The 24,428-nt window shown below is 44.5% G+C and overlaps 1 protein-coding gene across 1 annotated transcript in view; it reads left to right on the plus strand.

The window, feature by feature from the left end:
- LOC146345212 (mitogen-activated protein kinase kinase kinase 3-like) overlaps nt 1–22,572 on the plus strand; it is a 130,294-nt gene extending 107,722 nt beyond the window's left edge. The window contains exons 9-17 of the mRNA XM_084859423.1: nt 3,765–3,838; nt 6,075–6,142; nt 7,628–7,720; nt 8,713–8,910; nt 9,772–9,920; nt 11,678–11,809; nt 14,893–15,022; nt 16,376–16,553; nt 17,213–22,572. Of these exons, the coding sequence (XP_084715549.1) occupies nt 3,765–3,838; nt 6,075–6,142; nt 7,628–7,720; nt 8,713–8,910; nt 9,772–9,920; nt 11,678–11,809; nt 14,893–15,022; nt 16,376–16,553; nt 17,213–17,441 (1,251 nt within the window). The 3' untranslated portion in view covers nt 17,442–22,572. The remainder of the gene's footprint in view (nt 1–3,764; nt 3,839–6,074; nt 6,143–7,627; nt 7,721–8,712; nt 8,911–9,771; nt 9,921–11,677; nt 11,810–14,892; nt 15,023–16,375; nt 16,554–17,212) is intronic.
- Nucleotides 22,573–24,428: the final 1,856 nt, after the last annotated feature.

The raw sequence follows: 24,428 nt of genomic DNA on the forward strand, positions 1-24,428 counted from the left end.
ATGCAGATGACACCCAGCTCTACCTCTCTCTCATCAAACCCAGGTGAGGCAGTGGCTGTTGTGAATCAGGGCCTGGGCATGGTAATGGACTGGATAAGGGCTAATAAACTGAAACTCAATCCAGACAAGACGGAGGTACTGTTAATGGGTGGTTCGTCTGCCCGGCTAGGTGATATTCAACCTGTTCTGGAGGGGGTTGCATTCCCCCTAAAGGATCACGTTCATAGTTTGGGGGTGCTCTTGGATCCAGAACTGTCAGTTGAGGCACAGGTAAACTCAGTGGCACGGAGCACTTTTTATCAGCTTAGGGTGGTAAACTAACTACGCCCTTATCTGGACAGAGAGAACCTAGCTACAGTTATCCATGCTCTGATAACTTCTAATCGGGATTACTGCAATGCGTTATACATTGGACTGCCTTTGAAAACGGTCCGAAACTTCAGCTGGTCCAAAATAGGGCAGCAAGACTGTTAACAGGGACTGGCCAACGAGCTCATATTACACCGATACTTTTCCAGCTGCACTGGCTGCCAGTCCATTTCCAGGCCCAATTCAAAGTGCTGGTATTAACATTCAAAGCCCTTAACAGCTTGGGGCCAGGTTATCTGAAGGATCACCTCCTCCCATATGTACCTGCCCAGACCCTAAGAGCATCCTCAGCGGCCCTTCTCCATGAGCCCCTGCCAAAGGAAGTGAGGCGGGTGGCTACTAGGAGGAGGGCTTTTTTTGCTGTGGCACCCCAGCTGTGGAATGAGCTCCCTAGTGAGGTTCGCCTGGCACTCATAGAATCATAGAATCATAGAATAGTAGGGTTGGAAGGGGCCTACAAGGCCATCGAGTCCAACCCCCTGCTCAATGCAGGAATCCAAGTCAGAGCATCCCTGACAAATGGCTGTCCAGCCTCGTCTTGAAGGCCTCCAGTGTGGGAGAGCCCACCACCTCCCCAGGTAATTGGTTCCATTGCCGTATTGCTCTGACACTCAGGAAGTTTTTCCTGATGTTCAGTCGGAATCTGGCTTCCTGTAACTTGAGCCCATTATTCCGTGTCCTGCACTCTGGGATGATCAAGAAGAGATCCTGGCCTTCTTCTCTGTGACAACCTTTCAAGTACTTGAAGAGCGCTATCATATCTCCCCTCAGTCTTCTCTTCTCAAGGCTAAACATGCCCAGTTCTTTCAGTCTCTCTTCATAGGGCTTTGTTTCCAGTCCCCTGATCATCTTTGTTGCCCTCCTTTGAACCCTCTCCAGCTTGTCTGCATCCTTCTTAAAGTGTGGTGCCCAGAACTGGACACAGTACTCCAGATGAGGCCTAACCAGTGCTGAGTAGAGGGGAACTAGTACTTCCCGGGATTTGGAAGCGATGCTTCTATGAATGCAGCCCAAAATAGCATTTGCCTTTTTTGCAGCCACATCACATTGTTGGCTCATATTCAGCTTGTGATCGACGACAATTCCAAGATCCTTCTCGCTCGTAGTGTGGTTGAGCCACGTATCCCCCATCTTGTAACTGTGCATTTGGTTTCTTTTTCCTAGGTGCAGAACTTGGCATTTGTCCCTATTAAATGCCATTCTGTTGTTTTCTGCCCAGCACTCCAGTCTATCCAGATCACTTTGAATTTTGTTTCTGTCTTCCAAAGTATTAGCTATCCCTCCCAATTTTGTGTCATCTGCAAATTTGATCAGCATTCCCTGCACCTCCTCCTCCAAGTCATTAATAAAAATATTGAAGAGCACTGGGCCCAGGACTGAGCCCTGCGGTACCCCACTCGTTACCTCTCCCCAGCTTGAGAAGGTCCCATTGATAAGCACTCTTTGAGTCCGATTCTGTAGCCAACTGTGGATCCACTGGATCGTTGTTTCATCTAGCCCACTTCGAGCTAGTTTGCTCATCAGGATATCATGGGGCACTTTGTCGAAAGCTTTGCTGAAGTCGAGGTATATGATGTCTACAGCATTCCCACGGTCTACAAGGGAGGTGACTTGATCAAAAAATGAGATCAGATTTGTCTGGCAGGACTTGTTTTTGACAAATCCATGTTGGCTTCGAGTAATCACTGCATTGTTGTCAAGGTGCTTCCAGATGGATTGCTTTATGATCTGCTCCAGAATTTTCCCAGGGATTGATGTCAGACTGACTGGTCTGTAGTTCCCAGGTTCCTCCTTTTTACCCTTTTTGAAGATAGGGACAACGTTAGCCCTCCTCCAGTCATCTGGCACTTCCCCGGTCCTCCATGATTTCTCAAAGAGAATAGACAGCGGTTCTGAGAGCTCTTCTGCCAGTTCCTTTATGACTCTAGGATGCAGTTCATCTGGCCCTGGAGATTTGAACTCATTCAAAGTAATGAGGTGTTCCTTGACCATATGCCTGTCGATCTCAAGCTGCAATCCTGCCCCTTCAGCCTGTACTTCGCCTTTGCCAGGGGGGTCATAGACCCTCTTTTGGGAGAAGACTGAGCCAAAGTAGGAATTGAGCACCTCTGCCTTTTCTATGTCCTCTGTTATCATTTTGCCATCCTTATTTAATAGCTGAACAACCATTTCTTTCCTCTGCCTTTTACTATGCACGTAGCTGAAGAAAGCCTTTTTGTTGTTTTTAGCATCCCTCGCTAACCTCACCTCGTTCTCCGCTTTAGCCTTCCTGACGCCATCCCTGCAATTCTGTGCTACCTGCCTGTACTCTTCCTTTGTTACTTGGCCTTCTTTCCACTTCCTATATGTGTCCTTTTTTGTTTTCAGGTCATCCCTAAGCTTTTTGTGAAGCCACATTGGCTTCTTCTGTTGTCTTCCACCTTTTCTTCTTGTTGGAATTGTTTGTGATTGTGCCTTGAGAATTTCCTTTTTTAAAAGTTCCCACCCATCTTGGACTCCTTTTCTCGCTAGCATTGCTTGCCATGGGACCTTACTGATCATTGTTCTGAGTTTATTAAAATCAGCTTTCCTAAAATCCAGGGTACGCGTTTGAGTACACTCGGCTTTTGCTTCCCTTAGAACCAAGAACTCAAGTACAACATGGTCGCTTTCCCCCAGAGTTCCTGTAACTGCTACTTTATCCACTAAAGTAGTGGATAAATTGTATTTATCCACTAAATAAATAGTGGATAAATCCACTCACATTGTATTCCTTCCGGCGCCAGGTGAAGACCTTTTTATTTTCCCAGGCATTTTAGTATTTTAGCTCTTTAGACTTTTAGCTTTGCTGTTTTAAATCTGTATTTGAAATCCCTGCACTGCTGGTAGGTTTTATTCTGGTTTTATTCTGGTTGTATTGTTTACTGTGGTTTTAATGTTTTATATATTTTATATTGTTTTATTGTGTGCTCTTTGGTTTTAATTTTTGTGAACCACCCAGAGAGCTTTGGCTATTGGGCGGTATAGGAATGAAATAAAAAATAAATAAATAGAATTGAGAGAGTGCTCCATTTCTCTGCAATTGCCTTCTCCAACCTGGTGCCCTCCAGATGTGTTAGACTACAATTCCCATAACCCCCAACCAGTTGGGGAAGGCTGTGTTACAAAGTATCTAGCTGCTGCTCTTGTTGGCAAGAGTCTTGAGCGGAGGGACCAAGTCTATATTTCCATGATGAGGCTGCATTTTTAGAATATGTTAAAAATTATAGCAATGCAATCAAAAAGTCATTCTGGGTGAGTTTTGGCAAAAGCTGAGCACAGATGTGCATTGAGCGTCTAGCTGCCAAAAATGGGTTTTAATTGTTTCTATATTTTTACGAGCCCTTTTCTCTCTCCCTTCCCTTTCCTCTCAAAAGCTGTTGGAGCCGTTTATCAGTCCAGACGACTCTCTCTCTGGAAGCTGTCAGTCCCTGGACAGATCCGTAGACAGGTAAGCCAGGTACATGATGTTAGCCCTTTATGGCTTGGGATCCATGCCTTGGGATCCTGTCGTCCTGTGGGTGACAGCTGTGGATAGAGCCTTCTCAGTTGCAGTGTCCTGACTGTAGAATACTCTCCCTGGAGAGGCTCACTTTTGACAAAGTCCCTCACCAAAGACTCCTGAGCAAACTTAGCAGTCATGGAATAAGAGGAGAGGTCCTCTTATGGATGGGTAACTGGTTAAAGAACAGAAAGCGGAGAGTAGGAATAAATGGTAAATTCTCCCAATGGAGGGATGTAAACAGTGAGGTCCCACAGGGATCTGTATTGAGACTGAGGCTTTTCAACTTCTTCATAAATGATCTGGAATTAGGAGCGAGCAGTGAGATGGCCAAGTTTGCGGATGACACCACATTATTTAGGGTGGTTAAAACAAAAAGGGATGGCGAAGAGCTCCAAAAGGATCTCTCCAGACTGGGGGAATGAGCATCAAAATGGCAAATGCATTTCAGTGGAAGCAAGTGTAAAGTGATCCACGTTGGGGCAAAAAAAATCCCAACTTCACGTATACACTGATGGGATCTGAGCTAACAGTGACTGACCAAGAAAGATCTTGGGGTTGTGGTGGACAGCCTGATGAAAATCCCAACCAGTGTGTGGCTGCTGTGAAAAAGGCAAATTCCATGTTAGGCATAACTAGGAAAGGAATTGAAAATAAAACTGCTGATATTATACTGCCCTTATACAAATCTACGGTGTGACCACACTTTGAATACTGTGAATAGTTCTGGTCACTGCAACTAAAAAGGGACATTGTAGAGTTGGAAACAGTGCAGAAAATGGCAACTAAAATGGACAAGGGGCTGGAGCATCTCCCCTATGAGAGAAGGTTACAACAGCTGGGTTTATTTAGCTTAGAGAAAAGGAGGATAAGGGAAGACTTGACAGAGGTGTACAAAATTATGGATGGTGTAGAGAATGTGGGTAGGGAGACATTTTTCTCCCTCTCTCATCATACTAGAACCCAGTGGGGTCATCCCATGAAGCTGACTGGCACATAACCTATGGAATTCACTATCACAAGATGTATCACCAATTTGGATGGCTTTAAAAGGGGATTGGACAAATTCCTGGAGGAGAAGGCTATCAATGGCTACTGGACCTGATGGCTATGTGCTACCTCCAGTGTCACAGGTAGTGAGGCCTATATACACCAGTTGCTGGGGAACATGGGCAGGAGGGTGCTGTTGCACTCATGTCCTGCATGTGGTTTTCCTGTGGACAGCTGGTTGGCCACTGTGTGAACAGAATGCTGGACTAGATGGACCTTTGTCTGATCCAACATGGTTTTTCTTATGTTCCCTAGTAGTTAAATAATTTTTAACTTTGAGCTGGGAGTTAGGTAAAGGAGACTGAGGTTCAATATCCCTGCTCAGCCATTGGGCTTGTGTTAGAATAGTCATTCTCTCTCAGCTTGGCCAAACTCACAGGGTTGTTTTCAGGGTGGGGAGGATACGAACCTGAAAACTGAGTTCCTTGGAGGAAGGGTGGGATAAAAATGCAATGAAGTAAAGTGAATATTTGTCATTTTGTTCTACTTAATCCTGTCATTAAATTTCAAGTTTAATCCATGTCTATCCCCAGCCTTCAAATGTACCTGGCATCTTACGTACAACCAAAAATACATAAAGTGCAATAAAATGTAAGACCACTGAAAATTTAAAACACCAGGTAAAAACAGCATAAAAATTGCTATTCCTCCACATGCCTATGAAATACTATCAGTGAAAGCCTCAAGACGATAGAAGTGATCATCAACATGGTATCCACCAGTGATTTCACTGGAGAAATGAATGGCTAAGAATTTAAGCGGAGAGGTCTCCAGTTCTAATCTCACCCCAACCATGAACTAGTTGGTTGGCCTTAGGCCAGCCTTACCCAACCTGGAGCCCTCCAGATGTGTTAGACTACAATTTCCATAATCCCCCAGCCAGCTGTGGAGTCAGGCATCCCCTGTGATGGCTAGTCAGCCAAGACTGCCATACGGGCTTCATATGCAACATGGGAATAATCACATTGGCCTCCCTTGCAGGTTTGTTGTTCGTGAATTGCTTCGGCAATCTCTTAAGTCCTGTATGAATGCAAAGTATTTTGTTCTCTCAGCAATGACCGTATCTAAAGAAGCAATGCTGAAGTCTGGGGGTGTCTCACTGAATCTAATCTGGTGTTTCTGCCTCTTTATGTAGCCCACCCTTTAGCCAGACGCCCATTTTAAGAAGGAAAAGAGAAGCCAAAGACAGCCTTGATTGTCTAGGTAAGGATTTCAGCCCTGTTTCGCGGTTTGTAGGCAGGAGAGTTACCTAAGGCCTCATGAGAGGCTTGGGGTACTGGAGATTTGCATATCCCAAAGTGAAAAGTCCTCAAGTACAATCATATCATTCCATATTTTGTGATTGGAGGCAAATTTTATCTGAGGACTAGAACCTTGAAACACCTGAGGGACAGAGTTGAGGTAAAGCTTGCCGTTACCCTGGTAGACTAGTGAGCCAGATAATGGTTTGCTCAAAAGATCCATACCTTCAAAATCTCACATCTAGCTTGCAGAGGTCTTTCTTTGGTTGAAACCTTTTACTTGAGCATACATGTGTAGCTGGTGAAATCACGGAAAATTTCATCATTGTTATATTGTAGTGACCTTTGCTATTAAAAAATGAATACATGGCAAGGGGCCCAGAGGATGAAAAGACAATGTTTGGCTTGATGCGGTGGTGCTGGGCCAAGCCATGGAAGCTGTGCTTCAAATATGGCCATGTGGATCTGTGAAGTTTTAATGTGCCCCCTGGGTTGCGATGCTCAAGTTTCCCTTTAAAAGGCCATTCACCAGAGCTTCAGAGTATGCACCTCCCTTCAGTGCCCCCACTTGCTATGCATGCTGCTTATGTGACCACCTTCATGTGTTCTGTTTCTAGACAGGTGTGACAGGGAGAAACAGCTGAAATGTCCAGGTTGAAGCCTTCCAAGAATAGCGACTGAGTAGTAGCTAAACTGGGGCATAAACAAGGGGGATTTATGGCTGAATTAAAATGTGCCTATAGAAAATTAGGCAGTGGAAGATAGTGCCACCACAGGGAAGCTTTTTGCAACAGTTTTCCTAGCCAAATATATCTGTGATATTTGCTGTCTGGCTACTGCTATGCCAGCAGATCCCCTGAGTTATATTCTTTTAGATCATCTGCAGCATCCCCCGCCCCCCATATGATTATTTTTCAGCAAACATGCACATCGCCTGCTTTCATTTGAACCATCCATCCCTATCTCTAGCAGCACATCTCACAAATTGGACACGGCATTTGAATGTGGAATTTCAGTTCCAGGGTAAAGCTAAACATTCCACAATTGTTTATACAGATTTATTTTCTCTCTCTCTCTCTCTCTCTCTCTCTCTCTCTCTCTATATATATATATATATATATATATATAAATATAAATAATGGAACCACTGAAGGAGAGATTGGTGTATTGGTAGTGCTGGTAGACCTTTTTAACCCTTTTCCCCCTGCGAAAAGCAGCCTGGGGAAACCAAAAAAAGTGTGTAAAAAGAATCATAGAATAAGACATAATGTGTCGTTCTTCCTTTAGCTCATTTCAAAACTTGGCTCACAATCTGTATTGGGTGTGGCCATTCTCAGTTTTTGACTTGCACCATTTTGAAGTGCCATCTTGGATGTTATTGGGTAGTTGCACTGTGGGAAAAGCATGAAAAACATTTTTTTCTAACTTTGCTTCTGTCCTTTGTCAGACTTTGATATCCCATTTTGTGAGAGGTTTGGGAAAGGAGGGACCTTCCCAAGACAGTACCATCTTTCCCAGAGTCGCAAGGACTACAATGACGGTAAAGCTGTTAAAATTCATGGATGTTGTTTCATGGGAAGGGGTGCAGAGTATTTTGGTGGTCTTATCAGGCAGAAATTCTGCCCTGGAATTCGATTTGTGAGAGCTATGTCTAGAGCAGCTGTCCCCAACCAGATGTGCTGGGCTAGAACTCCTATAAGAGTTTTTTTTAGCTGTGCTGTCTTAAATCTGCTATTGTGTTTTAAATATCTGCACAGCTGCTAGTTTTACTCTGGTTGTATTTTTATTCTGTAGTTTTAATCTGTTATGTTTTATATTGTATTTTCTGTTGTATTTTTGTGGTTTAAATTTTGTAAACCGCCCAGAGAGCCTCAGCTATTGGGCAGTATAAAAATGAAATCAATAAACCAACACATCTGGAGGGTTCCAGATCCTCAGCCTGTAGATGGGAAAGAGGGAGCGGGAGTGCGAAATTTAAAAGAGGGCTAAGATTTTCAAGCATGCGTTGCCTTCTACATTGCCTAAGATCTAAGTATGCTGAATGTTTCTTGGTGGAGGACGCTCAGGGAACTTCATGTTGGATTTATAGAGGCCACTGCAGTCTTACGGTCTCTTAATTCCAATGTGATTTGAGAAGGTTAGGAAGAGTGGCTGCTATTTTTCTTACATTTTCCTGCGAGAGTCCCTGATCGCATTTATAGCGAGCGAGCAAACAAAACACACAACCTTCCAGGGGTGTCTTGAGAGATGAGGAATTAACATAGCAAAACAAACCCATGCGGCTCATGCCACATGACTCATTCAGTTGTGCCTCACTGAAGAAAGAAGTAAGCTAGGTCATCAGCCAGTCCAATCTGAGGACGAGGTCTGCCCCATCTTTAGGTATAAACTGAGATCAAATGCAGGGCCACTTGTAGGCATATGGGGAGTGGGGAAAATGTGCAAAAACAGAGGCCCTTAGGCAAAGCTCAGCAGGCATCTGTACTGTGCTACACGCGTCTGTGATTTCATTTCTGTTCTTCTCTTCCAAAGGCCGAAGAACCTTCCCCCGGAGTTACGTTCCTCCAGAGAACCTGTTCCAGCTACTGCCATCCAGCCGAACGAAGAGCTTTAACGGAGACAACAAGCTGGTTACCTTGCGGTATGAGGAACGCGGGGGCAACAAATGGTGGCACAACTGTGACAAAATCTTTCAAGGCTTTGGCCCTTCTCCTGCCAAGACGAGGAATAGTAAGTTGCATCCCAGTGGGTTGCCGTTGGGTTGCATGGATCTGGATGGGTGTTTCCTTACTATATACACCATCAGCCGTATGAAATGCCGACTGGAATAACTTGAGCTTGATCCAGAGGTAGAAAATCAGGGGTTCGCTGGTAGGAAGTCTGCTGAGTTAAAGTTTGTTCAGATGTGTTTATTTGTGAGGATGCTTCTTGACTGTGGAATTGGGTCGACATCTGTGAGTCACTAAAGCTGTGTGTTCTGCCACCTTCACAGAAAGTGGATGCTTCCACAAATGGATGCTTCCACACAGATGTAACATATAGCAGGCCTAAACTTTGCCATTAAACTGTGTGTGTGTGTGCGTGCGTAAAAGTGTGTCCAGCAGCCAGTGAGAGAATCTCTGGCAGCAATGAGTTTCTTTTTGCTGAGGGATTTCATCCCTCCGCCTGCATGTGGCCCCAAACTGAAGCTGAAAAATCTGAGCTACTAAGCACTCATTCCTTTGTTACATTTTGTCATGAAGACATGTGTAGGGGATCTTGTGTGTCAACAGCATAAGAGACTGGGAGCCACGAGGATGAAACTCTATAGGTTTTTGGACCCTAGTTTAAAGTGCCAGACTTTTCTCAGGTTTCTCAGTAACCATGGGGGCTAGAAACATCTTGAAACAAAAGCTGATGTTCTCTAACTTCTGAAGGAGCCAACAGATTCTGCATATGAAAAGGGCAGATTTCACAATCTGCTGCATGATAGTGGCTGAAGAGATTTGGAGAACGTGGGTTTCTGTGTTTTGGAGCTTGTGGGGAGTGATTGTTATTTTTTTTCTGGGGGTTGATCCTTTTTCCCTGACCTTGTTTCTCCCTTCCCTTTAGCACTGCAGGCCCCAGTGAACTGGAGGCTTGGGAAGCTGCTGGGCCGGGGTGCTTTTGGAGAGGTCTACCTTTGCTATGATGTTGACACTGGCCGAGAGCTTTCTGTAAAGCAGGTGCCTTTTGACCCTGACAGCCAAGAGACGAGCAAAGTGAGTATATGAACAAGATAGGATGGAGTATACACTCACCCCAAACTACACGTAGACATGCATGCATGTGCACACACATGCACACCTGTGTGTGACGGCTAGGCTTTTTCTTGAAGTGTTTTATTTCATGTTTATTGTTACGTTTATATACCATACCTTCAGTAGCAAATGCTTCCAGGGTGGGTTACAATAAAAATGAAATAAAATACGATAAAACATAAAACAGTGGCATTCAGATGCAACAATAAGCTTCTCATTTACAAGTAGTATCCTGGTGCATGCTTCCTAGCTGTTCCTGCTTGGCTTCTCCATCAAGTGGGCATGGCACAAGAAACCACAAACCCTTGTTCTGTGGGTTGTTCACCATCTGAATCAAGGATTCTGGCTTGTCTCCCTAAACAATCCAGAGTCATAAGCCAACAAGAAACCGTGGCTCACAACTCCAGCTTGTTTGGGGAGAGGCAAGCCAGAATGCCTGGTTCAGATACTGTGGCACTCCCACTTGGAACCAAACAGGTGCCGTTGGGCAACGTGCACGAGCACGCTGCTCGTTACCATTAAGCCAGGGATCCAGACAATCCTGGCTTCTCGCATCATCTGAACGTGGCCCATGCAATGGCAACCTCATAAAAATGAGTAAAACAGCAGAATGAAATAGCAGATAACCAACTGAAAGCAGAGCAACAGTAGCTTTAAAAGGCCTAGACAGCTCTAAAATGACGGGGATTTTTTTTTTTTAAGAAGTTCTTTGGCGCCTGGGGCCGCGGTGGCTTAGTGGTTAAGACGCTGAACTGCAGACCGGAAGGTCTGCAGGACAGCAATTCGAGACCTGAGTGCCGCGTGACAGAGTGAGCTCCCGTCTTCAGTCCCAGCTCCTGCCAACCTAGCAGTTCGAAAGCAAGAAATTGCAAGTAGATAAATAGGTACCGCTTTAGCGGGAAAGGTAACACGTTCCGTGCACCTCGGTGTTCAGTCATGCCGGCCACATGACCACGGAAGCGTCTTCGGACAGTGCTGGCTCTTCGGCTTAGAAATGGAGATGAGCACCACACCCTAGAGTCGGACACGACTGGTTGGGGACACCTTTACCCTTTTTTTTTTCTTTGGCGCCAGCATAATACCAGCAAAGGCGCCAGGCAAGCTGTCCTGCAGAGTGGATTCCTGACATAGGTGCTAATACAGAAAAGCCTCTCCCCCCACCTGCCTGCGAATATCCAGAGAAGCTGCTCGGACGGCAGTCTCAGCGATTGGGCAGACTGTTGTTGGCTTTTAGTATGTACAGGGAGCTTTCAAAGTGAGGTACGGCATGCCTTCAGAGTTACTGGCAGTCCCATGATCAGTAGTGTAGTGGAAGAAGAGCATGGGAGAATAACGCTCCTGGACTTTTTTCAGAGCAGGAGCAGTCACTCATCTGCTGGAGCTTCGGGATTACTGCCTCCTTGGTTTAGCAAGTGAATTGGGTGATAACGAGGCAGCTTTACTATTGTTTGTGGAAGATTAGCTTAGAGGAAGTCAGAGAATGAGGAAAACTATCAAGCAGGGCTGGAAACATCTTTCCTTTTCTGAGAGGGGTGGGGGGGGGAGAGAGAGAGAGAGAGAGATTTGCAGTGTTGTTTCTCAAGGGAAGCGGGATTCTGAAAATCAGGATTTTATGGACATTGTTTACACCGAACCCATCTGCGCCATACGCCTTGCAGTAACTGGCCATACCCACAGCCCTTCCTGTTCCCTCTGTAGCTGTTTCTGTCTTACTGCAGGAGGTGAATGCCTTAGAATGTGAGATCCAGCTGCTGAAAACCCTCCGGCACGAGAGGATAGTTCAGTATTATGGCTGCTTGCGAGACCCAGACGAGAGGAAGCTGTCTATCTTTGTGGAATACATGCCCGGGGTAAGCTGTCAACTATGTGGGTGTTTTTCTAAAGGGGTGGACTTTTGTAACAAGCCTAAATCTCCAAAATACCAGACCAGCATTCCCCAACCTGCTGCTTGCCAGATGTGTTGGACTACAACTCCCATCATGGTTCCGGATTATGCTGAACATTCTGAATCCAGAGCCAAATGGTACAATGTTGCTCCCCCCTGCCCATTTCTTCCTCTACCACCCCCTCCACCCATTTCTATCCCTCCTAGGTTTTGGCCCATGCCTCTTTAATCCTTCCACCATCAAGCCTCTTCCTGCACCCTGTACCACATGGCCTGTGTCCTTTTCCACCCACCTGTCTCTGATACACCTTTGAAAACACTCCTGTTTGGGCGAACATTATGTATGGATCAGATCCTGGCAGCTGATATATCAACGATGTGCAGATGTAACATTGTAAGCAGGGCAGGTTGGTCTGATAGCACCATCACTGCCTGAAGTAAGCACGCATAATCTCACACCGCCTGTCCTGCTCCGTACTCCGATCAAACCAGTTTTATAGGTTTGTGTTGTGCTTCTGGTAGAACAGGGAGAACCTCAATCTTCTTCCCAGAAGGGAGCCAAGGGCTGATTCATCTGTTGTATTTAGAGTGTTGTAAGGGTGGGGAACCTTTTTTCTTTCAAGAGCCACAATTCATTCAGCGATGGGGGGCGGATGGGGGAGTGTATAATCATTGCATGTCGACGGTTGGCAGGACCAAAGGCAGTGGGGGATGGGGCCAAAACCAAAAGAGCCCAAACGGGCCACTTGAAATTAGGCCAGTGACCATGATATCATGGCCCTTCCCCTTCCTCAACTATCCTCAGAGCAGTTTTGCAGCTGTTTCTAAGTATTTTCAAAATGCTTTTTTTTAAAAAAAAGAATGTAAGTGAAGGATGTACACATATGCATATTAATTGCATACATGCTTCGTTTAGAACAAATAGCCTGCAAAATTATCCTCTTGGCACTGTCAGGATTGTCCTGTGGTTTAGAGATTATTATTATTATTAATAATAATAATAATAATATAATTTTTAGCTGAGTATGGTATGTTCCCTTTCTTCAGCACTACAGCTAACATCTTCTGGCGTTTGAAATTATTTTAATGGAGGAAACCACAACAAAATATCCCTGCTTCCCAAATCATGGCCTCCTGTTTATCTTCATGGCTCTTGTCCTGTCATCCAGGTTTTGATGACGGATTGGTCTAGACTAGAGCAAGAGTGTTGGCCTAGGAGCTGGGAGATCCGGGTTCTAGTCCCCACTCAGCCATGGAAGCTCACTTGGGTGACTTTGGGCCAGTCACAGACTCTCAGCCCAACCTACCTCACAGGGTTGTTGTTGTGAGGATAAAATGGAGAGGAGAAGGATAATGTAAGCCGCCTTGGGTTCCTTGCAAGAGGAAAAAAGGCGGGATACAAATGCAATAAATACATAAATAAATAAATAAACAGTATGGGATGGGGGATGGCTCAGACAAACATTATATTCGTATGTAACTTGAATATATTATTTATTTATTTATTGCATTTATACCCCGCCTTTTTCCCTCTTGCAAGGAACCCAAGGCGGCTTACATTATCCTCCTCCTCTCCATTTCATCCTCACAACAACCACCCTGTGAGGTAGGTTGGGCTGAGAGTCTGTGACTGGCCCAAAGTCACCCAGTGAGCTTCCATGGCCGAGTGGGGACTAGAACCTGGATCTCCCAGCTCCTAGTCCAACACTCTTGCCACTACAGCACACTGGCTCTCTCTAAATCATCTGCATATGATTTACCCCACTCACTTCTGGGCACAACTTGCGCCACAATCCCGACACCAGAGTTCTCTTGGAATGTTATGCATGTGGTCTCTCATAGCAGGTGTGTGTGTGAACAGACTATACAGTGTTATCAGCTTGCTTGTTCCTCCTGTGACAACACAAAAGTAAAGAAAAAAATGCTGCTTTTTCCAACCAGGAAGCATGGGGGCTTGAGTTGTGATGCTTTCCGAATGACACAGATGGTCATATTTGTTTTTTTTCCTGCAAAAGAAGCGAGTGCTATGGCCAAAGATGAGTTTATTTCCATTTGGCAGTAATGGATTATTATTATTATTATTATTATTATTATTATTATTATTATTATTATTATTGTAAAGTGGGGGGTGAAGGCTGGTTCCAACATGATGTACCCCAAAACATGTGCAGCTGTCTCAGGGACAGAGAAAGTAGCCTAACCAGGACCTCCATCTGGACAATTGATGTGTAGGTGCTTTAATTCCTAACACAGCAGGGCTATTTTTTTTAAAACTGCAGCCATTAAGCGCATCAGAGTAATTGTGTATAACGGGAGTGCAGAACCTCAGGGTCGGGGGTCAAATCCAGCCCTCCTGTGCTCCTAATTGAGGGGGTTCCCTTCCCCTCCCCCCGATCATTCATTGATTTCTGAGCTTTTGTGCAGCATTCCCCCATTCTAAAACGTTGAAATGCTTCTCCTTAGCTTGAGTTACTGGCAGTAGGAGGTTTGAGCTAAAAGATGCTGGTATTTGGGGGATTTGGGCCTCGTTTCTTTTGCTTTGGCCCCACCCACAACTGGGGTGCAGGCCCTGAAAGCTTCTCTAAAATGGAATTTGGCCGTCGGCTGAAAGACGTTCTGCACCCCTGCACCTCCCTCCATGTGGGAGGTCCTGGTTCTTCAGAATCACATCTCCATGCAAACCTTGCCAGACAAACCTGTGCTTCATGGCAACTGGCACACACCTAAGGTGGCTGCATGTCTGAACAAGCCCAGTGTTTTTCTCATTCCTCCACCTAGCAGGTGCAAGAATAATCCTTCAGACCATCAGCTAATAATCCACTTCTCCATTGTAAACACTGAATGCTGCTGTGCCAGACTTGAGCATTATTTATTTATTCATTTATTTTATTTACAATATTTACATATATATACCGCTCCACCCTTTGTTTATTGGAGTGTTATCCTGCTTTTTGATCAGAGTCCCCCAAATAGCTCACCATGCTCATAAAAAAACGTGTTTTGTTGGCCAGAGTAGCCAATAAAGCCTTCTCCCCTTTCATTCTTTAGGGCTCCATCAAAGACCAGCTGAAAGCCTACGGTGCCCTAACGGAGAACGTGACCCGGAAGTACACCAGGCAGATCCTTCAAGGGGTTTTCTACCTACACAGCAACATGATTGTACACAGAGATATTAAAGGTAGGCAGAAATCACAAAAGAACCTTCTGCTTGTTTAGATTAGCTAAAGAGATTCATGGGCCGAAAAGAGGAAAGGTGCTCTACGTTCACGGAGCCCAGGGGAGTTTTATATACATAGAGAGGACCAGTTGCAACCTGTAACTATAATGTTCATACCCAAAAGGATCTTATATATATAATCGACTGGCGATATGCCCCAAACCGCCTCCAACCATTGGCTCTCATAATACTAGAACCCACTGGAGTCATCTCATGAAGTGGATTGGTGGGAGATTCAGCACAGATAAAAGGAAGGGCTTCTTCACACGGGGCATAGTTAAACTATGGAATTCATTTTTAAACTATGGAATTCATTCGACAAATTTGTGGAGGATAAGGCTATCAATGGCTACTAGTCCTGATGGCTATATGCCACCTCCAGTATCAGAGGTAGTATTCCTATGTACACCAGTTCTGGGGAACATGGGTGGGAGGGTGCTGTTGCACTCATGTCCTGCATGTGGTTTTCCCGTGGGCAGCTGGTTGGCCACTGTGTGAACACAATGCTGGACTAGATGGACCCTTAGTCTGATCCAGCATGGCATTTCTTATGTTCTTACGCTGAGCTATTGCTGCAATGTGTTGACGCGTTGGCAAAAATTCTAATTGCTGAAGGGGAAGAGTCAGCCATATACTTAACAAAAAATATTGCTGCTGCTGTGAGGGAAACTGAAGATTTGTTCAGAACCCTTGCAAGGGGTTAGTTTCAGGAGAGGCTACATGCTGCTGTGTGGCTAGGGAAACAGTACGCTGGGGAGATGCGGCTGTTGAGTTTGGAATAGCCATTGCTCATGAGAGGCTGTTGCCTATTAAGTCTGTATTAAGAGTGTGGAACCTTTTCCCATTTTAGAGAAGCTTTCGGGGGCCACATTGCAATGGTGGGTGGGGACAAAGGCAAAACAGGGAGGACCAAAAATACCGTCATAGTTTAGCTTACGCCTTTACTGCCAGTAACTATGCCTTTGAAGAGGCATTACGGCCTTTTAAAGTGGGGGCCAGAAACTGCACAAAAGCTGGGAAACCACCAAACTGTCAGTGGTTGCAGAAAAGGGGGTGGGGCCTGGGAAGGGGAGGCATCTGGGGAACCTCAGAGAGCCAAATTGGGACCACAGGAGGGCCGGATTTGGCCCTTGATTCTGAGGTTCTGCACCCCTGGACTACATTGTTCAGTCTCAAATGCTAGGTACCAACAAACCTAGGGAGAGAGGGCCACTTTGTTCAAGAGGAGCCAGTCAGCAGGAATATCTTGATGATAGACTGCTAGGCTTCAGTTTCAGAAGTTATTTCTTCTTGGGCTGTTTCTTACCTTCCTAGGTGCCAACATTTTGAGAGATTCTGCTGGGAATGTGAAACTAGGAGACTTCGGTGCCAGCAAACGCATTCAGACCATCTGTATGTCCGGAACAGGGATGAAATCTGTCACGGGGACTCCATACTGGATGAGCCCTGAGGTGATCAGTGGAGAAGGATACGGACGGAAGGCTGATGTGTGGTAAGCTGTCAACTAATCCTGGAGAAGTATGTCCCTTGCCGCTGCAGTGGTGGTGGTAGTGGCCAGTGCTGAAGTTCTCTGTAATACATTTTATGGTGAATCTTTCGAACATTTATAGTTAAAGATAGAGAGTGTAATTTTAACTCTTTCAGAGTCATACTGGGTACTTTCTTCATACATGTAGTGAATTACAGCTAGCGATGCAACTAGTGTTTGAGTCTGCTCATATATGAGTCTGAAATCCAGGAGGTGCAAACACACGTACAAACACCAAAGTGATCTCTAACTGGGGCCCATCGGTATTGGCGACAGTGTTTTGGCTTGAAGATGGCAGACCTGGTTTGGATCTTACCACTACCATCCCTCCCCTTGGCAAATCAATTTTTCTCAACCTAGCTTCCTTACACAGTTTTTGAGAGGGAAAGATCAGATAAGAGGACGAAGTGTGCAATCCTATGCATGTTTAGACAGAAAAAGTCCTACAAGTCCCAGCATGCCCCAACCAGCTATGCTGGCTTGTAGGACTTTTTTCTGTCTAAACTTGCATAGGATTTGCACCCTAAGTACTTTTATATACTGAAAAGTGCTCAAGAAAGCATAGTTATAATTCTGGGTCATGTCCTTCCTAATCCTTTTCTTCCTTTGGTGTTTTGCTCCAGGAGTGTGGGCTGTACCGTGGTAGAGATGTTGACTGAGAAGCCACCCTGGGCGGAATTTGAAGCCATGGCAGCCATTTTCAAGATAGCTACACAGCCCACAAAACCCCAGCTTCCAGACGGAGTTTCGGACTACTGCCGCAGCTTTCTCAAGTTGATCTTTGTGGAGGAGAAACGGAGGCCCACGGCAGAAGATCTTCTGAGGCACCCTTTTGTAAGCTTTAGCCTTTAGCAGGCCTTCCTATGGGAGGAAAGGAAAAGACCAAAGGTTCACACAATAACGGTGGAGTGAGCAACAAAAAAGACCTGCACACTTCTAAGGTCAACCTCAATTTCCTGTTTGGGTTACTCTCATATGTGCTGCATTGTTGTCAATCATGCCTCGTTGGCCAGGCAATGGCCATCTTGCCAAATCCTCTAAACTGCACTTTCAGCCATCTTGACTTTGTGGAGACTGCTGAGTCTTTGAGGTGGAAGGATTTGGGGAACTGAGGTGATGCTAGCTTCAATAGGATATGTTGCCTTGTGAACACCAGTGGATTGTCTGCTCACATAGCTTTCTTACTAGAACCTAATGGACTTGAACAGCCAGTAAAGAACAAGGTGAAGGAAGTTGACAACTTCTTGTCAACTGACATTGTTGACAACAACATCCTGGTGAAATGTCAGAGAATCGCAAAATGGACAACATGGCTCTACAGAATTGCTCTAGCTTTGTTTGTCATTTTTGTCAGTTTGGTGGCCATCAAAACGGAACCCAGGATGAAGCAAGTAGAAATAAATCCAGCAGAAAAAGAGCAATGGCACACGTCTACTTCTCTCTGAAAAAGGAAAAGCCATGATTAATAGCAGGAAGTCCGGTGCACATAGAACTACCTGTTGGGAGCAGGAGAACAAAGGGTTGTTTTGTATCTTAGGTGGTAATCCTAACAAAAGGGTGAACATAGCAGTGATCCAACGCAAAACGGGCAAGTTGGGGATATGACTGCAAAGTGATCGTGTTGAACAGAACACTACAGAAATGTACAACCGTATGAGATTCTTCCAAAGCTATTTATCTTTCCCTTGGGCCAAAAGGAGAATTAGTTATGTCCAACCCAGCTATAACAGAAATAGTTGTTCAGCTCTTTGTTTAAAATTCCCAGTGATGGGGACGACGCCAGTCTGTTCTGCCCTATATCTCACTGCTTATGTCTGGGTCTCGGTGTGTGAGGAACAGGTGGTTGCTAAGGAATCCACAACCTTCTGCCTGGCTTTGCCCAGCGCAGTTACAAAGGGCCAATATAAACCTTAAGGCTCGCTTTGCAGAGGCTATCAAAAAGCATTTTCCCAAGGTGGAAGTAACATTTTAACATTATTTACTACTAGAGCTGCAACATTTAGCTGAGGGGTGGGCTGTTTTTGCACACACATCTTGGTCTTCACAGTTGTCACAACTTTGTTTGCCATCGGAATCTGGCTCCCCACAGCCCACCAAATGACTGCCAGGGAACAAAATTCTACTAGGAAACTGGGTGTGTGATCCTTTTATACCCTGTTTCCCAGCAGAGTTGCTGTTTCTGCAGAGAAACAGGGCACATGGGGTCATTGCATGTATCCCTCCTTTTTTTTTTAGGGTGCACACTTATGCAGATTTAATAGGATTCATCGAGTGAGAGGACTTTAAGTGGTGACAGCCCTACTCTTTACTGAAGGCATTGCCCCCAAATCATACACAGAACTGCATATCCTCAGTGGGGTGATGTGAGTGTACAAATATTGCATGGGCTTGGGGGAAAGTATGTACCATGTAGTAAAGAATATTAAAATGTTACAGAACTTGAATGGAGCACCTCCACAGGGAAGGGCTTTTCAACACACTCCAAGTGGGCCATACATCAGCCCCAAGGCTGTCTTGTTTGGTCCACAAAACAAGAGCCAGCACACTGCAGGCCAATCAGGGCAAAGCAAGTGTGTCTGGCTATCCACTTTCGTGGCTGATTAATGCTGCTCTATGCCAGTTGGTCAATCCCTTGGAGACATGACATGTATTAGCGGCCCCCATAGCTATATCATCTTTTCTCCACAAAAAAATACCACATTTCAGATTCTGTATCGAGGTATAATCTAGATTATGTGGCCTAAGTTGTGCATTTTAAGCAAATTTGTGTGTTCTGCATATATTTTGCTTAGTTTACATTTTGTCTTCTCTGTCCATGGTGGAAGCAGCACCCCAAACACCATTGTTTGACTTCTTCTGTTTCGTCAGCATCTGATACTTTACCAGGCAAAGGATGCACATTTTCTGGATCATATCTAAGGCCATAAATCCTAAAACAAGCAAGAAATCGCCTGGATGCCGAATTTTGTGCCAATTACTTTTTCTTTTCTTTCTTTTTTCTGATTGCACAGTGCACTTGAAGAGAAGTGGAATATAGCCAGTCCTGGCTAAGGCTATAATTTATGTCCCATTCATTTTAATGGATCTGGACTACACCATAAATCAGTTTCAACTAGGCTCTGAAACTACAGTAAAACTGGTAGAATAGATAGGACTTTGACTTAAAGAGGCACAAACAAGATGTTCTTGACATGAGAAAACTCACTCGGACACTGTATGTTAGTTCTCACTAAGATTTTTAAGAACATTGATTCCCTGGTTACCATTTTAATACACGCACACTCGCCCCGACTAATTTGATTGCCGAGTGCTGGTTCCAGCCCTTGCCATCTGGATTTAATTCTCAGTCCATAGGGAATAGTTGGGGAAATGTTAACGCTGGAGGATGGAAATGTCAAAAGGCTGATGCTTTTGCATGGGCAGGGCTGTAACATGACCTACTTTTAAAGGATCTGTTTACAACATTTGTGAGACAGTGTCTAAGGCCTCATTCACACACTCAGGAGTCAGAGGTCATCATCTCAGGCCACCAGCCATGACCCTGTCCACACCAACAACACATTCCAGTGTGTCAGCCATACCTTTGCTGGTTCTTTTGGGTTCTTCACAGGTTACTGTGTCCTCAGTGGTACTGTGAACTCCAGCCACTGAAAGAACCCTGTTACCATTTACAAGGTTCCTTACCCAAGGGTGAAGAAAGGGAAATAAAGTAAATGCCCCTGATTTTACCAGAGGTTCCTACCTCTCTCTAACCTCACTTCTGCCTTAAATCCAACCCCTGAATGTATAAGTAGCTCAAAGATTACAATGAGTTCAAGGATTGTTAAACCAGGATATCTGATTGTCTAAGCAGCCACTGGTTCATCAGGCAGCATTCATCTTGCTCACTGAATTTGTCGTCTTTCTTCTGTTTTTTCTTTTATTTCAAACTTCACTCAGCCGACCTGGATTTCATGACACGTGAAGTTATCCAGAGGGGTGCCCTGATCATCCACTGCTTCCTTACAGAGATGGCCTTTCCTGGCATAGCATACATGCCGTTCTTCTGCCCTTTCCCCTTCTCTGTTTATATGTAAATAGATGTGAATCTATTCACATCAGGTGCCTTTGCTTCTATTTTGTCAAACTCTCTTGCAGTGTTTCAGGTGTACAGAAGAGAACAAGTCAGACAGAAGAAAAAGGTCATGGGTTGGATCCAGATACTAAGTATGACTAAGTCTGGATTCAAAGCAATGTATGTACCCTGTACATATTTTTAAAAGATGTGTAGCCTATCAGGAGAAGTTCCTGATGTACAGTAGGGACTCTGCTTTTGAAAACATTGCAATCTCATTCCCAAGACTATATCGTCAGATGTGTGGATTGTGATTTTTTTTTCTTCCTTGCACAGGAAAAATGTTTAAGAGTGAACTTGTGTATTGTCTAACTTTTTAGATCAGCCCCTCAAACTGATTTCAGTGCATACCACTTCACAGACATGTCAGCACTTCCAATTTAAACTGATCTAAAATTGGATTAACCACTGCAGCTTCTTTCCCAGGAGTCATAGAAGTTGTAGTTTTGCGGTTTGGGGAAATGTTAGAGATCCTTTCATGTTCACAGATCTGCAATTCCAAGCATTCCTTGGCTGGAAGGCCATAGCAGTTAAAACAGGCTCAAAAGTGGTTTAGGGCACAATCCTATGCATTTTTGGACAAAAACAGCCCTACAACTCCCAGCGTTCCACAGCCAGCCATACTAGGTAAGGAATGCTGGGAGTTGTAGGATTTTTTCTGTCGAAACATACATAGGATTGTGCCTTACATTCATAGCGTATTCATGCCCAGGGATGCATATAGTTAGAAGACACCAAAGAACGTCTAGTCCAATGCTCCATTAAAAACAGAAGTCAATATAGCCATCAGTCCTCCATAATGTTTTCCCCATGCATGTCAAGTGCAAAATGTGCTTTTCACTTGGTGGAAACCATTATTTATTGCTGTCCAGCTATTGCCGGAGGCTGTCCCACGCTTTAGCCAAAATTAGTCCCCCCCTCCCCTTCATAGGGTAAAAGAGGAGCATTCTTTGCTGTAGTCAGCCAAGTGGTACATCCCAAAAGAGCTTTGGGTGTAAGGTTGCAGTTTGAGTTTTGAGGCAATAATTTGGGCAAGCTGGCCTCCTGCGAATTAGTCTGCGGAGGCAGCTATAGAAATATATTATTGTGGGGAATAATATTGAAGCCACTTACTAATGGGCTTTTTCTTAAGTCATCAGTTCTGAAATAGGGCATTTGGATGCCTTCCAAGACTTGGCCACGCATGCAGCGTATACTAAATGGTGTAAGCGCATAATGGAATATGTGCATAAGAAACTAGGAATGGGTGTTCTCTGTTCAGATTTGAAAACGTGTCCATGTTCCCAATAATCAGACAAGACCAATGAGAAAGTTACTAGGTCAAATTTTTCTCTCCATTAAAATATGGAAGTATGCATTCATTTCCTTTGGTTTGTGTCTTAGCTGAGGGAAGGATGAGGCCTTAAGGTGTCTCAAACACTTCAGAGATGTGGGCTTTGCTCATACATTTGGAGAGTATGACACCCCTTTGTTCTGTTCATGCACTGATGTGTTTAAAAGACCATACCCCTGACGTACCAGTAAGCAATGGGGCATTATGCACTATGCCAAATGATAACGTGAACGATGCATGGCTGCGTGCTGAAACCTAGTTTTAAGACTGCCCACTTTTCAATCCCTTATCATAATATAAATACCACTGTTAAAGCTCTTTATCCTTGATATGTTCATACTCTCTGTGGTATGGATAATTTTAAATATTGTAAATTATTACAGCTCTAGAAGGATTTGTCAATAGGAAAGAAAAAAAGATACTGCTTTTTTGGGCATGTGGGACACATCATTGAATGTACTTTGTTAAATGCTGTAAATGCTTTTATCTTCTCCCCTCCCTGATGCATGAAATAAAATATTTTTAAATTTTGTGGTAAGATGAGACCATATTTCTTCTTTTTAATGGTGAGGGAGAGAATAAGAGCCTGCTTATTGCAATGTGGTGAAATGTTTCATTCTGAAAACACATCACGTATGTCTGCTTATTTCCATACATTGATACTGGGTGACATTGGGGTGGCCGGGGGGGGGAGTGATCTCAAAATATTTTGCAAGGAACATAAACCAGCTCCTCCCTATTTAGAAGGGCTGTAGGCTCTGGGTCTTAAAGACTGCTATGTGTTGGTATGTTTTCAAAGGAGGGATTCCCTGAAATGTTGAGCAAGTTGGCACAAAATAAATTTGGCACCGGTGTGGTCTTGTATAACTTTTGTCATTCTGGTGCCTCTCTATTGTTGGCTGTGTTTTCAAATTTGCCTGATAACCCTATATTGCTGCTACACTAGTTTTTAGTCTGGTAGATTGCAACCTTTCTTTTGTGGTCATGATGGCAGGTCAGCTGAGCATTCCCATCAACAAGAAGGACTGAGATTTTTGTGGGTCCTTAAAGACTTACAAAAATGTATTGTGGCATAAGCTTTTGTGGACTACAGCAGCCTTGTAAATAAGTCTACCAAAGTAAGTAGCCTACCTTTTTATTTTTACTAGTCTCCTAAGATACTGGTAACCTGCATTTTCAAGCTGGTCACAGAGGAGAGGAACCCCCTCTTCTGTGGTCAGCGTGGAAACGGAAGTTAGTAAAAAAGACTAGTAAAAAAATTGCCTTCTACAAAGCAGGCTGGTAGAAAACAGCCTCTTCTGCCAGCTCTCTCACTAACCAGCATATAATTCTTTGTTGGCAATTCCTTGTTAAATATAAGGCTGGACAAGAGTGCACTTCATCAAATATATGAAATGTTATCAAGTCCACAGATACCTATATCCAATATATGGACAAGTACAGGGGGAAAATTGTAACCAGTATGGTCTGAAGACCATGATACTGAAGGTGCTGCAGTAGGTCTGATATTTCTGTTTGGAGACCAAATGTATACAAGAAACGAAGTATGTTGTCATCTGAAGGTGCTTCCAGAGGGACAGGTTCCTAGCAGTACGGATCAAAAGGGCATTGTGCAGCTGTTCTTATCTTTGTGGAAAGAAAAATGGAAGACAGTGCCTGCCCCCACCCCTCAATTTGTTTTTCAGTCATTAAGTCGTGTCCGACTCTTCGTGACCCCATGGACCATAGCACGCCAGGCCTTCCGGTCCTCCGCTCTCCCCCGGAGTGTGCTCAAGTTCATATTCATTGCATTGGTGATGCTATCTAGCCATCTCATCCTCTGCCGTCCCCTTCTCCTTTTGCCTTCAGTCTTTCCCAGCACCAGGGTCTTTTCCAGGGAGTTTTCTCGCCGCATTAGGTGGCCAAAATATTTGAGCTTCAGCTTCAGTATCTGTCCTTCCAATGAGCAGTCAGGGTTGATTTCCTTTAGGATGGACTGATTTGACCTCCTTGCAGTCCAGGGCACTCGTAAGAGTCTTCTCCAGCACCACAGTTCGAAGGCATCAATTCTTCGGCGCTCAGCCTTCCTTATAGTCCAGCTCTCACAGCCGTACGTTGCTACTGGGAAAACCATAGCTTTGATTATATGAATCTTTGTCGGCAAGGTAATGTCTCTGCGTCTTACTATGCTGTCTAGGTTTGCCATAGCTTTCCTCCCAAGGAGCAAGCGTCTTCTAATTTCATGGCTACAGTCACCGTCTGCGGTGATCTTGGAGCCCAAGAAAATAAAATCTGTCACTGCTTCCATTTCTTCCCCTTCTATATGCCAGGAAGTGATGGGGCCAGATGCCACGATCTTAGTTTTTTTAATGTTAAGTTTCAAACCAGCTTTTGCACTCTCCTCTTTCACCCT

This window comes from Heloderma suspectum, chromosome 5, assembly GCF_057233095.1.
Source record: "Heloderma suspectum isolate Gila_16-S chromosome 5, 16-S_ref, whole genome shotgun sequence".
In the NCBI taxonomy this organism is placed as follows: domain Eukaryota; kingdom Metazoa; phylum Chordata; class Lepidosauria; order Squamata; family Helodermatidae; genus Heloderma; species Heloderma suspectum.